The sequence below is a fragment of the Monodelphis domestica genome, chromosome 2 (assembly GCF_027887165.1).
Source record: "Monodelphis domestica isolate mMonDom1 chromosome 2, mMonDom1.pri, whole genome shotgun sequence".
Taxonomy (NCBI): Eukaryota; Metazoa; Chordata; class Mammalia; order Didelphimorphia; family Didelphidae; genus Monodelphis; species Monodelphis domestica.
Window position 1 is genome coordinate 79,450,263 of NC_077228.1, and position 15,534 is coordinate 79,465,796.

Below are 15,534 nucleotides of genomic sequence, written 5' to 3' on the forward strand. Positions count from 1 at the left end.
GGTGCTAAAATTAGGTGGAATTAAGAGACATTTGGCACCCTTAGTCTTCTTTGTACCCACTCCACCAGGTACTCAGCAACCTCATCATGTCCCTACACCTCCCAGAGTCCTTCACTATAGGATCTCATTGAGGCTTGCCTTCCTAGGACATATACCCCAAGCATTACCCAATGTCAAAACTTACCTGTCCAACAAAGTAGATGGTCATCAATTGGGAAAAACCTTTTAAAAAGTGGTCCCTGTGGGGGCAACTGGGTAGCTCTAGGTCCTAGGTTCAAATGTGGTCTCAGACACTCCATAGCTGTGTGACCCTGGGCAAGTCACTTAACCTCCATTGCCTAGCCCTTACCATTCTTCTGCCTTGGAACCAATATTGATTCTAAGACTGAAGTAAGGGTTTGGGGGGAGGAAGTGGTCCCTGAATGTGATAGAATGTTACTAAATGATAAGAAGAAAGGACAATAGGGCAGCTGTGTGGCTCAGTAGCAGCCTTTGGTCTGCTCTATGACCTTGACTAGGACAAGTTCCTACATCCCTCTACATTGGAGACTTGAACATGCCCATGTTCCCTCAAGGTCAGTGCTGATTGAACAGATTTGTCAGATGGAGACACACCATGTCTGGCTGAGCAGGGGAAACTTCCAAGGACCAGTATGAAAAATGCTTTCTGGAATCTATAAGATTCAGTTGGTGGTTTGTTCTTACAGGAGTGTTGTTCATATTGTTTGCATGTTTTAACTAATAAAATCTGATTACAAATATTGTAAAGGATAAGTATAATTCATGTTTCCATAGTTCGTGAGCATATGTTATGGTAAATCAGCTATAAGTGTGCACCATGTAACACACCAAGAAAACAACATACACACAATGACTACACCAAGGTACCCAGAAAGAAAAACAATAATGACAGGAAATTGACTATTGGGTTATTATAATGAAGAATGGATGAGAAAATTTGCTTCCTTCCTTTGCAGAGGTGGGTAATTATACATGTGAAACATGTTGTTTTGCCAAAATGATTATTTTGTTCAATCTTTTTATTCATGTATTTCACCCTTACCTTCTGTCTTAGAATCAATACAAGTATCAATTCCAAGCAGAAGAGTGATAAAGGCTAAGCAATTGGAGTTAAGTGACTTACCCAGGATCATACAGCTAGGAAGCACCTGCAGTCGGATTTGAACCTAATCCCTCCTGTCCCTAGATCTGCCTCTCTATCCATTGAACCACTGAGCCGCCCCTCTTTTGTTGAACCTTGATGCTTCATTCTTTGTTATTGTCACTAAGTAGGAAAGTGAAGGGGATATTTTCACCTATGAAGGTGAGATAAAACAAAAGCTTTCAATTTAAATTAAAACTAAAAGAAGTAACTATGAAAATGTAGACTAATGGAAACCAGAGGTAGATAGGGTATCAAGAGAGAACCAATCAACAAATACATTAGTGAGGTAAAGAAGAATGAGAATGGAACCAAAAAGAGGGGGGATTCAAGGGGAGCAGGAGGGGATTGCCTTCGACCTTGAATATAGAAGTCATTATTGACTTTGTCTTTGAAGGGATCGTTTTCACTAGAGTGGTAAGAACTGAAATCAGATTTCAAGAGGTGGAAGAGTGCCTTGAATAGAAGAAATACTTAGTAAATGTTTCCTAAATGAATTGAATGAATGAATGAATGAATGAATGAGTAGTGAGGTAGTAAAGGCAGCAGGTATACATACACACACACACACACACACACATATATATATACATTTGGATGTTGGGGACTCAGAGGAAGTAATGAAATATGGTAGTTTCAGGGAGCTTTGCTTTTTATGCCACATTCCATATGAAGGCTATATAGTTGGTCACTTCCACCAAGGTCCTATTATTCATATCTCATCATGCCTTTACAGTTTTTCAAGGCTCTTCCAAAGTGGACAAGACTTGGCAGGTTCTACCAATCAGGAAAGGCTTTAATTTGGGGTGGTAAACCAAACTTTATTTCTAGGTCATACCAACTCAATATAAAGAGGTTCTTTACCATTGACCACCCTGCGATGAATTTTCTCTGCCATAATGATTCATGAGACTGGTTTATTTTTTTGGTCTGGATCTATGACATCACTGATTTAAGGAGCTTTAGATGAAGGAAATTCCCTTGACTTGAGTAGAGGTCATTATTAGGAAACTTATAATCTTGGAGAGTTGCATGAAGCAGTTGACTTGGCTGGGTCACACAGTCTGTGTGTATCAGTGGTAGGACTTGATTTCAGGTCTTCCTAACTTGGAGATTAGATTATTGGATTTCTTTTTTACATAATACCACTCTACCTTTCCTCATTGAATAAGTGTATCTTCTGCCTATTTATATCTTTATCTATGTTCTCTATGGCTTCAGTTTCTCTTAGAGACCTATAGAAGGAAATACTGAGAAAAACATCTCCTTAAGAGAGTGATGGTGAACTTTTTAGAGATAGAGTGCTGGGCCCCTCCCCCAACCCATCCCCCCAGACCTTGTGCCATGCCCCTTCCCCCCACTGAGTGTTGGGCATGCCCAGGCCCCCCTTACCTCACAAGGTGGGGGGAGAAAAAGTGTTCCCATTGGGCTGCTGTGCAGAGGGGCAGAGGATGTGAAAAATGTCATCAGGCATATGGAGAGGGAGAGGGGAGCAGCTCCACCTGAGTCCCTCTGCCTTTCTAGTAATGAACTTGGGGGTAGGGGAGGTAACATGCCCACAGAGAACACTCTGTGTGCCATCTTTGGCACCCATACCATAGGGTCACCATCACTGTCCTAGGATGAAATAAGAGGCATGAGGCATGACGCTTGAATTAGTGGGTAGAAAGGCAGGGACAGATGAGACAAGCTACCTACCATGCCACCCTTTTTTCAGTGAGATCTGAAATACTTACTGGCATTTTTCAGTTGTTACTTTCACATGGAGTCTCCCCGCATTAAGGGGGGGGGGAATCAGAGTATAAATATCCAAAGAGAAAATAAAAGTAGAGAGAAAGAGGAATAAGGTGATTATTTGAAATTTAAAAGATTGTTTTCATTTTACAAAGAGAATTTACTTCTCAGGTACATTTTAAAGTATTTGCCTAAATTAAAAATCTTTTACTATATAGGTTGTATTTCCTAATTTGAAGACGTATTACTGTCATTTATTACTTATATGATTATTTTATACTTCTTTGTGACCCCTTCCACCTCCTCCAATGCCTTATGCATAGCAGGTATTTGTTGACTGACATAGTTTGGGATAAACACCAATTGCATAAAGCAAGACCTACCCACAAAGGAAATCAACCATACAATTCTTATTTCTCCAAATGAAAACAATATACAAATATTCTTCCCTCTCTTTGATTGCTTTATTTTTTTAAAACCCTTTCTTTCCATCCTAGTAACAACTCTTCTTTTTAAAGCCCTTACCTTCTGTCTTAGAATCGATTGGTTCCAAAGCAGAAGAGAAGTAAGGGCTAGGCATTGGGGGTTGAATGACTTGCCTATAGTCACACAGCTAGGGAGTATCTGAGGCCAGTTTTGAACCCAGTTCCTGGCTTTCTCCACTGGACCTATGTCCACCTCCCCCCATACCTTCTCAGTAACAATTCTAAGACAGAAGGAGAAGGGCTAGGCAAATGGAGTTGAACAACTTGTCCAGAGTTACCCAGCTAGGAAGTGTCTAAGGTCAAATTTGAACCCAGGTCCTCTTGAATTCAAGCCTGATTCTCTATCCACTGAGTCACCTCGCTTCCCTTCCTCCCATTACTTTAAGCAATGGATCTTTACTCATCACTACCACTTATATCCCACTCTCTCCCCAAACCATTAAACCAGTTTATATATGACTATGTCTTTTTCTTTCTGACTAGGTCTTTCTATCTCATTCAGACTGGAGGTACAGGGGCTACTAACAGCCCCCTCATTCTGATTGACAAAGGACTTGTCATCTGTTCCATTTCCAATCTGGGACGGTTTACCCCTCCTTAGGTTAGTCTGGTACTCCTCTCTCCCCCATTCCCAGAAGCTCATCATATTAACTTAGTATAAACACTAAATGGACTTAACTCACTCTAGCTTCAGAACTCCCACCAATCTGTCTCCCAGGAAGCTGGGATTATAGACATGTGCTACCACACCCCAGTCCATGTCCTTTTCACAATACCCATCTGCCCAAGTAGACCCATCCAGAGCGCCAGCACGTGCCATTACTGCAGGAACCCACATGCTACCTGAAGAGGTTCCTCACAGTCAGCCAGCAAGCCACGTGGGCCCAAAAAGGATCAGCAAGGCTGGGTTGTTCAATTGGAGTTTATTATATTCTCACAGCATTGTTTATAGTAAAGGTGAATGACAGTATTCCACTTTACACAGTAATGAAACAAGTCGGTGAGGACTCCGCCAAGCAACTTATGTGGCAGATGAGCTGCCATAGATCTGTTAGGTACATGAAGTATGTTCCAAGGGCATGAAGTGCCAAAGGGGCTGGTGTACACTCCAAACCCAACCACCTTCTCTGCACCTGGAAGAAGGAAAAGGACCCCAAGGAGCAAAGAGGGAATCAGAAGCAAGATGGGAATAGCCTGTGGAAAAAATGCAGACCCCTCCAACTTGTTTAGGTCAAGGGTCCAATAAGAAAACAGCTTATCTCTAAACTAGAATTCCCCCATATCTCCCTTCTTCACCTACTACACACCATCATGAGGAGTCCTCAAAAGTCACAAGAGTAGGAAGACAGAGATTTCCACATTTGGATTCCACCTTATTTGGACACCGTATTAATGCCAATGATGAGCCTGAGCCTGCCATCTCTGCTTTCTAATACTGTTGAGAGCCACAGATTCAAGGAGGGATAACACTTGGCAGATTTAAACACCTCATAGAATGGATAACCCAGAATCTTTTTCTAGCTCTGCTTGAAAGTGCTCACAGATGGGAATAAAAGGGTTCTGGGACACAAGGTTCAGTCTTTCCCATACCCTGCTCATTTTCCCCCCTTCTCATTGCCTATTAAAGCTAGCTCCATTTCAGAAGGAGAGGGAGAGAGGAGGAGGGAGAGAAAGAGAGAGGAAGAAGAGAAGGAGGGGGAAAGAGAAGGGAAGGGGAAGCAACAAAAGGGAAGGGGGGAGAGAGAAAGAAATAAAGAAAAGAAGAAGGGAAGAAGGGAGAAAGGGAAAGAAGGAAGGGAGAGAGGGAGGAAGGAAGAAAGGAAGGAAGAAAAAAGGAAGGAGAGAAGGAAGACAAATGGTATCCTTTCCTCTGCTCCTTTCATTTCACCTCTCTCCTTCTCTCCTCTTTCCACCCACATCTTCACCTCTCTCAACTCCTAGGAAAATTAAACTCATCCTGCTCCCCCTCAACACAACCTAATTTCCATAGCTTTGGGGTCCTAGTACTCCAGCTTCCAGTCTAGAGAATTATAGGACACAGTCCAGGTAAAGCAAGAAGCCCCACTTAAGGACTACATGCTAACCCCCAAATGCTGGGCCTTCTACAGCCTGGGAAGGCATCAGTTTCACTGCTTTGGTTTAATCTGGAGCAGCAAATTCTGTGGAGAGCACCAGAGAGTAAAGTTAGCTGGGAATTGGATGACTGCCTCTCCAGTGGACAAACTCAAAGGTCGATTGCCTCACTTCAGCATGATTTAAAAATAGAGAAACTTGAGTGGAAAGTGGCTTGCAGCTGACAGAATAGGCAAAGCCATCAAGAGGTTGCCCCAAAGGTAGCTAGAAGACCATGAGAGCCACAGCATGTGACATCCCTAGGGAGAATGGTGAGATTCTTCTCACTAGAACCACTGTCAAAACATGCCTCACTCATTTACTTGAGTTCTCACCCAACCTTATGATAAGGTCTTGAGGTCATAGGCACAACCCAAACCCAAAGGCTGGAACAAAAGAAAGACCCAGGCCTTTTGTCTGGGCAGCTAAAATAAGATAGTGTCCATGGGGCAGATGAATCAGGAGGAAGCACTGTGATAAAAGGTCCAGGAAGGCTTTGCAAAAAATCAGTTCAGAAAGGATTTTCCTTGCACCCCTCTATTTGCCATTGCCTGGATTCACCAATCAAGGCAGTGTATGAAGCATGGACCATTGGGAAGTAAACTTGCCTGAAGGAGCAAGGTGGGATGGTGAGGATTTATAGGCAACTACTCAGGATTGTAAAGTTTAGGACAGTCCAGTAGAGTAATCAGAGCAAAATGTATTTTCGCCTCTGTTCTATTTCCCTCACACCTCGTACAGCACCCGGCACGTGGTCAGTGCTTTCATAAATGCTTGTTAGATTGGATAGAATTCAAGGTTGGAGTACAGAATCCTGCCTACTCTCATGCATTCTTTGGACTCTCCTACAGATTGATCCTCACCAATCTCTAGCCTTCTTTTCAGCAGCCCAGTTCTGCACGCGCCCCCTCACTCCTTACTCCACCAGTGCCAATGAAGAAGGGTTATGGCATCCATGCCATAACAGAGAGATAGAAGTTTCCAATCAGCTGGGCCATGGTTTGCATTTGTTCTTATTTTTAGTTTGCTCAGAGCAGCAGCAAACTTCAAGGCAGCCCCAAAGGCCAAAGGAAGAAGGTGGTTGGGGAATCTCGGTGCTACCCACCCTGCTCTGGCTTTTATTCCATCCTCTGTGCATATTTCTGGACCAAAGCAAGCACCATGCCTAGAAGGCAGACAATAGCAGAAGCCCCAGCAGCGCTGCAAGGGAAGGAAGAAGTTACATGGAAGAAACTGTTCCTCAGGTCATCAGAGGGACAAGTGAGGCTACTTGGGGGAGAGGAGGAGAAAGGAGGAAAGCGGAGAGGGACAGGAGAGTGGTCGGGGAGAGAAACAAGGGAGAAGGAGTGAGGTATGTTTGGATATTGCTTTTGATGCTGTAAACATTTCTCTTTTTTCATTACAGACAATAATAATAATAATAATAATGATCGGGGTTTGGCTTAATCAAAGTGCCCAGAGTGGGCAGCAAGAAAGACAATTCTGAACCTCTGGGGAGAATCAGGATATAAAGGGTCTGCCCTATAGAGATAGGGCCTCACCCCTATAAAGTGATGCTCTCAGCTGTCACACATATGATACCCAAGCACTCTAAATATACCTACTGTACACGAAGGGACACACCCACTCACATACACCCTCCCTTAGCTGCAAGCCTTAAAATCCCAAGGCTTGGTCCTTCACACCTCCTTCTGGTGTGGTGGGGGGGGGGGGCGAAATGGCCAGCTTGCCAAGGCACCACCCACACCTGCAGACCTCATCCCAATAATCGGAAGAAACTAGAATTCTGAACCGAAGACACAGCCCAGGCTCTTTTTAGAGTCCTCCCTCCCTTCCCACCCTTGCCCCATTACCACCCAGGTAGGTGGTCACCAGGCCCTTTAAATTTTCCAGGAGTCTTGAGAAATCTGTGTGGTTTCCATTTGGATGTGCCTGAAATTTGGCAGGAAAGCTGGCCATCGATGCAAATTTCCTATGTAAACAGTGGTTTAAAGTTTTTACCCTGTGTTAGAGAGAGCAACCTCATTAAATTCATTCTGGCAGCTTCAGCTGAAACTGGTTTCCTGTAGGTTCAAGAAGGAGGGAGGGTTGGCATGGGGTTGGGGGCGGGGAAGGGGAGAAACTGCCTGTTCTACTAAGAAACCTCCATTTCCAGACTCCAGAGCTCTTGGGAATGGAATTCCTGGTATCTCCCCAGTTACAGCCCCAAAGAGATGGGGAGAACCTGCCCCCCACTCCACTATGATGCTACTGCATACAGACACACTGACAACAACACACACAGAGAAACACATACCCTTGGCAGTGCAAGGACCCTTGACGACAATCAGAGACTAGGTAAAAAATCAGAATGAGGATAAGCAGAGACTGCCCCCACCCACAGGCAAATGGAGGACAGGCGGGGGGGGGGGGTTACACACAGGACAGCATGAAATGTGGACACTACTTGACAATACACTTAAATGGTGAAGGTGCCATTACCCCCCTCATCAAAGGGGGTTGGTGCTTGTGCTTGGTTCCTGAGCATCACCAGCCCTCGGAGCTCAGGTGCCAAACTCAATTCCCCTGCATAATATTCTTTCTTAGAGCAATCCCAATGCCATCTTTCAAATGCCTAGGACCGTGGAGGCTAGAGGGCATCATAAAAGATCAAATTCCTAGAAGCTGGGAAGGTCTTTAATAAGACTCTAAACCCTCCCTCCACTTTCCTCATTTTATAGATTAGGAAACCAATATCCAGAGAAAGTATGGTGACTTGTCCAGAGTCACACACAAATTTGTGGCAGAAATGGACTAGAACTCAGGTTTTTAGACTCCTGGGACAGGGATAAGATTATTCCAATAACTCCTTACCGTCATTAGTGAATAATCTACACTGGGACCCTACCCAAGGCTAATCACCTGATATGTACCCTGTCCTGCCTCAATTAAATCAAGCTTCTCTCCTTGGGACCACAAACTTGTATCCAAATCAGCTTGACTCTAGGTAGTTGAGACTGGATGCTGCTTCCTCCCAGAAAGAACTTCCTTGGCACACTTTCAAAAATAATCATTAGTGGATAAACCTTTCTGGCACAGCTCCATTGGTCTCTCAAACCAGCAATTCCCCATTATCTTTACAACCCTGCATTCCATCTTTGATACCATGACCATCACCAAAAGGTGAAGCTGGTGGTTCTTTAGGATGGTATTATTTTAGAGAGATCTTTTGAGGAAAATATGATCTCCCAAGATCTCTGACTTTGATGCCTAATTCTCCCTCCCATCATAATTGTATGTCCTCCCTTCGAGGCTCAACTAGGAGGACAACAGGATCTGTGGTAGGCATGCTGAGAGCTGGCTGAGTGCTGTGGATTAATTTTCCTCTTAGCAAGCTGAACTATTCTGGGAGGCCAGTGCAGGGACATCTGATGTCACAGGGGAATGGGGCGGCAGGTTAGAAAGTTGTCCACTACCCAAAAGTCTATTGTTACTTCTGTCAGTCACTCCGCCTCTGGACAATGTTGGACAGACTTGAAGATTGGGCTTCTCAGCTACATCCTCCTCCCTGTCTTCTCAGGCAATACACCAATGATGACCACCCACCTCTACCAGGAGATCCCATTTAGAAAACAGACTCAAAGAGAAAACCCTCTGCTTCTAAGGCAGAAAATGAGTCTGACCATAGCCCAGAACTCTATCTCCCCTTATATACCTTCACCAGAATGCTACAGAGAGAGTCTATGAGCCTCCTAATTTAGGATGGGCAATGACTACAGCTTGTCTCAATGGCCCCACCTCCCCACCCCACCCTCACTCTTTCCCCACTGAATGGTGGCCAATGGAAATGAAAGGAATACTAATTGGGTCCCTTTTGAAATCAAGCGCTATATAGAGATAGATAGATATAAAATGAGATATTATCAAATGAGATAGCAAATTAGAAAGCGCCTGGCACATAGTAGGTGCTTGATAAATGTTTGTTCCCTTCCATCTCTGGTGACTGGCAGATCTGCTTAACCAGGGATTCTTGGGAATCTCCCTTCTTGTGCAATGAGACCCAGATACCCAGGACTAGCAAAGTTTCTAAATGCCAAGTCAAAGCAGAGAGACCCATGGTTATTCCTCCCTTCCTTCCTCTCAAAGATGGAGGACTGTCAGGGAGTCAGAGGATAAAATGCGGTGGCCGGGAAAGGGGACCAGGGTGTGAATTGCTTTTGCGTTATTTACAGATTAGCCCAGCAGAGCAAACCTACCTTCTCAGCAGAAATGACCCAAGGAGTTATGAAGGGCCCTTTGCTGCCCCAGAGAAGGGTGACAGTGGTGAGGTGCTACCACTAGCCAACACACAAACACAACCAGGCAAATGGAATAAAAGTCCTCGAGCCGGCAGCTGGGTCCCCCAGTGGAAGTGTCTCTTTCTCACTTCCGTCTCTTTCTCACACCCCAGCCTCCCACCCCAAACTCCACTGCGGTTAAACACTGATGACGGTTCACACTGGAATATGGTCTTGGCAGCTGGGGGAAGGGGAAAGCCTGTGATTTCCATGGGTCCCCATCTCGGCTCTAACTGAGCCTCCTTTGACTTTGAGTCAGCAGATCTAAGTACATTTTGGACCTCAGGAACCGGGGGTAAGAGTCTTTCTCCATGAGGCTGTGCACTTTCCCCTGGGCTTGGTCAAAGCAGGTTAAGGAAGGCTCTTGCATGTTCTTCCTCGTTTCTTCTCGAGTTTGGAAGTCTATGTTCACCTGGAGACATAAACAGAGAGCAAAGTCACGAGGAGGCTAGAAGCCCAGGGAGCCGGGGCTTGGCTTGAATTTGTTGATTCGGGTACCAATATTAATTAGAACAAACAAGTTTTATTTGCATAGCTCCTTATTTTATTTTGTTTAGCTGTGTGCAGAGAGTGGGGGGACAGCTAGGTAGCACAGTGGAAAGTGTAGGACCTGGAGTCGAGAAGACTTGAGTTCAAAATCAGCCTCAGACATTTATACTAGCTGTGTGATCACCCTGTTTGCCTCAGTTTGCTCATCTGTAAAATGAGCTGGAGTTGGAAATGGCAAACCCCTCCAGTATCTTTGCCAAGAAAATCCCAATGGATATGATTGGGGATGCAGACTCTAAACGATCACCCTACTACAAGTATCAATAATATGGAAATAGGTCTGGCTCAATGACACACATAAAACCCAGTGGAATTGAGTGTTGGCTGTGAGAGGGGGTGGGAGGAGGGGAGGGAAAGAACATGAACTGTGTAATCATGGAAAAATATTCTAAATCAATTAAGTAAAATTTTCAATTAAAAAAAAAAGAAAAAGAAAAAAGAAAACCCTAAATGGAGTCATGGGAAGTCAGGCATGACTGAACAATAAATGGTGGAAAGTAGATGTTACATTAGAAGAAAGAAATCCAGATCCCGTGTAGAAAACTCTCCATGTAGAAATTCCTTTTATGGAAAGTGGATCAGCAATTCTTGTGTAACTTTGTCTTAAAGAGTTGCCTGAGATAGTGAGATTTGCCCACAGTATGTCTCAGAGACAGGATTTGAACCCAGGTGTTCCTGGGTTCAAATTCTTCTTCCCAAAACCATGCTGTACCTCTATAAAACTTTCTGCTTTTCAAAACAATTTCCCATAGGTGATTGGGTTAGATCTTTATGCTGTGAGGTAAGAAGGGAAGTTACCCCCACTTGACAGTTGAAGAAACAAAAGAACAAAGAAATGGAGTGATTTGTTCAGACGTGAGTAATTATAAACTGAGGAGGAATTGAATTAGGTTATTTCTAAGGTCCCTTCAGGTCTAATATGCTATGCAATGTTAATGGTAGGACTGAGGTTAGAATGCAAGTCACTTAACTCCCCATTAGAGCTCTTTCCAAACCAAATCTAATTCAGTGATAAGTTTTTACTTCTCACCCTTCAGCAGACATTCCTGAAACAGTGGCTTATCTTTTCTTTTCTTTTTTTTTTTTTGAACCTTTACCTTCTGTCCTAGTATCAGTTATAAAGCAAGAATGGCAAGGGGTAGACAAACAGGGTCAAATGACTTTCCCAGGGTCACAGGGCTAGGAAATATCTGAGGTCAGATTTGAAATCAGGTCCTCCCAAATCCAGGTCTGGTGCTCTATCCATTGGGACACCTAGCTGCTCCCTCCTTTATCCTTTCTTAAGTGCAAAATAAACACATCTGATGAAGATCCCATTTCCCCTTCCACAGGTTCCCCCTTCCATACTGAGTTCAAATCTGGCCTGAGACACTTCCTACCTATGTGACCCTGGACAAGTCACTTCATCTTATTGTCATGCATCATATATGAGCTAATATTTATAAAGCCCTTAGCACAGTGCCTGTCACATAGCTGGTGCTTAATAAATGCTTGTTCCCTTCCTTTCCTCCCACATACAATGGTTTAATTCTCCCAGGTTTCTCTCTTCTCCCTAAGAAATCTCATTTAAAACTTGAAACAATCCCTTTTGATTTATCTGCAAACAAGGGCCTTACATCAACACAGTTCTTTCCCAACACATCACTTAGTATGTACCTTCAGCTAAGCCATCTTCAGTCTATTAGAACCATGATCACCACTTCCTTCTGATGAGAAAATTGGAATCCATCCTCTGAAACCATCTTGAACTTTGATTGGCCAATTTGGGCCTTTTTTGGCTCACTTCTAGACCTCTGTGGTAATTTCAGACCTCTCTATTCACACCCACGTACCATTCTTTTTTCCCAATTTCCCCTTTATGTATTGTCATTCCTCCTTAGAATATAAGCTTCTTGAGGACAGAACTATCTGGATTGCATGTATTTATATGCCCAATACTTAAACTGCAGTAAATGCTCTATCAATGTTTTATCTGTCTTTCTATCTATCTGTCTGTCTATCCATCTATCTACCTGTCTGTCTATCTATCCATCCATCTATCCATTTGTCTATTTGCCTGTCTGTCTATCCATCTATATCTGTCTGTCTATCTTTCTTTCTATCTGTCTACCTATCTATCTATCCACCCATCTATCTGTCTATCTATATGTCTGTCTGTCTATATGTCTGTCTATCTATCCATCCTTCTATCCATTTATCTGTCTATCTATCTCTCTATCTCTCTATCTATCTCTCTATCTATCTACCTACCAATCTATCTATCTCTTGCTCCTCTCCTTGAATTTCTAAGCCTTTGCCACCATAGGTACCATTTTAGTGGTTAGCAACAGTTATAAACAGATGGAGTTGGTAAGGCTCAACTCAGGACAAATAGATTTCTTCTTGGAACAAACCATCAGAGAGAATGCTGGCATGTTCCACCATATACAGCCTAAATGAGTAGAAATCTCCTAGACAACAAGATGCTTGCCACCAACGTACCTCTCGAGGGGCCTGCACGTCTACAAATTCCTCAAAGATCCTATGGGCCTTGGAAACCAGCTTAGTGGTTGACCGAGTCTTCTTGAACTCCTCACAGGCTAGCCAGAATTCCAAGTTTTCCTCACTGAACTCAGTCTTCAGAAAAGCACGGAATGCTGCCACTCCATCTGTCATGAGAGAGGCGGGGTGGAAAGGGGAAGTTAGACTACTAGAAGAATGGATAGGAATGGTTCCTAGAGGTTTGCATAGTTCTAAATATCCAATCTCTTTACCCCCTAAAACAGATATTCTCAATCTGGGGGTCTATGAACTTTTTTTTAATATTTTGAAAACTAAATTTCAATATTATTGGTTTTCTTTGTAATCATATGTATTTTACTTCATACATTTTAAAAGCATTAGTCTGATAAGTCCATTGACTTCACCAGGCTGCCATAGAGGTCTATAACACACAAAACAATTAAAAAATCTCTGCTTAAAAGATTTCCATAGATCTAAAGCCAGAAATGTACTTGGATGTGAATCTTACCTCCAACCCCAAATCAGGTGAATGATACAAAGAGTAGCATAGGAATAGCTCAAGGGTTAGCTTTGGGGTTAGTTAATAATTAGTCAATAATAGGCTCCTGGAAGAACACTGTATACGGTAACAGGAATATTGTATGATGATCTCCTGTGAAAGACTAAACTATTATCAGCAAAGAAAGATTCCAAGATAACCCCAAGTGACTCATGATTAAAAAATAAGTCAAAGAAAGAACTGTTGGAATGATTGCAGATCAAAGTACGTCATCCTTCACTTTATTTCCTTGATGAGCTTTTTATTGTATATGTGATATGTGCCTTTGGTCACAATATGGCGAATATGGAAATATGTGCTGGATGAAGGCATTGGTATAACTTAAATGACTATTTACAGCTTTGGGGAGGGAAGAGACAAAGAGAAGCTGAATCACAAAGTGTCAGAAAGCAATTGTCAAAAACTTCTGCATGTAATTAAAAAATAAAATTTAATAGAAAATAATAATAATAATAGCTCCTGGCTATCTATCCCCTAACAACCTATGCACTTTGTATTTTGGTTTAGTTGGCAAGAGCATGATATTCAGAAGGGTGAGATCATGGGGTCATTCCCAATATGAACATTTAGCCCCTCTCTGTTCCTAGGCCACCCACTGGGTGCCCAACCTTCAACAGCTATCCTTCAAAAGTATATGAAGAGCTCTTAGGGGAGCCAGGGTAGAGTGTGCATGGTATAGTGTAAACCCCTCTCCTTTATGGGTGAACAAACCAAAGGGCTTCCCTACTAAAAGCAGATGAACAATATTGTCTTCCTCCATCAATAACAATGTGTGTGTGTGTGTGTGCAGGGTGACATTTTAGGAAGATTATGGTAGGCAAAAAAGTCCTTTTCACCCCACACTTCACCCTCCTAGTTATACTTTCTTTTGGGATCTCTCCCTTACTGAGCACCTCTCTGAAAAAACTTGTAATATTATTGGGGGCAAATGTTGTATCAACAGCATCATAAGCAACAAACCATAATTTACTATTCATGATCCCCGATGAAAGGTATGGCACAGTGGTTAGAGGTCAGCCACAAAGAGCTGGATTCACATCCTGTCTCAGACACAAACTCACTGTGTGCATGTGGGCAAATTATTTAACCTCGTGTTGTTATTAATCCTTCTTTTTGGAAGACCAATGACATCCCAATGAGTGGAGTCTTGGCTTACACACGAATTGGATTTCAGTGAGGCAGAAATGCACAAAGTCATCAGCTTCACTCTCTTCCAGAGTCATTTAAGTCCAGTGTTCAGACAAAAGGCAGGATGACTGACTGGTGACAGCCCAGGACACAGTGGGTAACCTTGGCATCTTCAATATCTGACTAAGCTCTAACTACTCCACACCTCCACAATGCTTGTCTGAGACACCTTCATAGCCATTGGAATAAATTTGTTCTCTTCTGCCCTTTTAGCCAGAAAAGGTCATCACATGCTTGGGGTAGTCACCCCCTCCCCAGATCACCAAAAGCCTGTCAACTACTCTTGACCTGGTTTAACCCATTGGCTAAGATGATTTTACCAGGCTATAACAGCTTCTTGAAGCCATAGGTAAGATTCCAGTGACAGGTGGACACCAGAAATGGGTGAGCACCCTAGCACCGCTGATGAGAAGGCTCACTCTTAGTACTGCAGACACTTCTTGTCCTTGACAATAAATTACCATCAAGTAGAGGGAATTTCCATACAAAAGTGAAAGTTCAGTTTAGAAAATTTAGACCCCCTCCAAAAAAAGATCCACTGATCCCTGGTATTTTAAGTCTACTAAGATAATACCAAAATGTAAGTTCTTTGTGAGGGAAGATTGTTTTATTTATTGTACTTGTATCCCTGTTGCCTGGAGCATGGTATGCACTTATCAAATGTTTGATGAGTGAATGCGACCATAGACCATGGAAAGAAAAGAAGATCCCACTTTGTACTTGTAAGAATTTCTGAACACATTTCCATGTACCTCATAAGGTTTTTGCTGAAGAAAAAAATGAGATCACAGATTCAAAACTTAGAGACTATCTAGTCCAATGCCCTTATTTTATAAGTGAGGAAACTGAGGCCCAGAGAAGCTAGGTGACCTGTCCAAGATCACATAAGCAATTAGAGTCAGGAGTCAAACCAACATCCTGACATCC

General features: G+C 43.0%; 1 protein-coding gene across 9 annotated transcripts in view; it reads right to left on the reverse strand.

Annotated features, from left to right (window-relative positions):
• Positions 1-4,289: 4,289 nt before the first annotated feature.
• The window catches only part of RGS8 (regulator of G protein signaling 8), a 71,497-nt gene continuing 60,252 nt past the window's right edge, over positions 4,290-15,534 (reverse strand). For all 9 annotated transcript variants that reach the window (XM_007480925.3, XM_056815621.1, XM_056815626.1 and 6 more), the window contains 2 exons: positions 12,840-13,006; positions 4,290-10,221 (listed from right to left, as the gene is read on the reverse strand). In XM_007480925.3, coding sequence (XP_007480987.1) covers positions 10,039-10,221; positions 12,840-13,006 — 350 coding nt within the window. In that variant the 3' untranslated portion in view covers positions 4,290-10,038. The remainder of the gene's footprint in view (positions 10,222-12,839; positions 13,007-15,534) is intronic.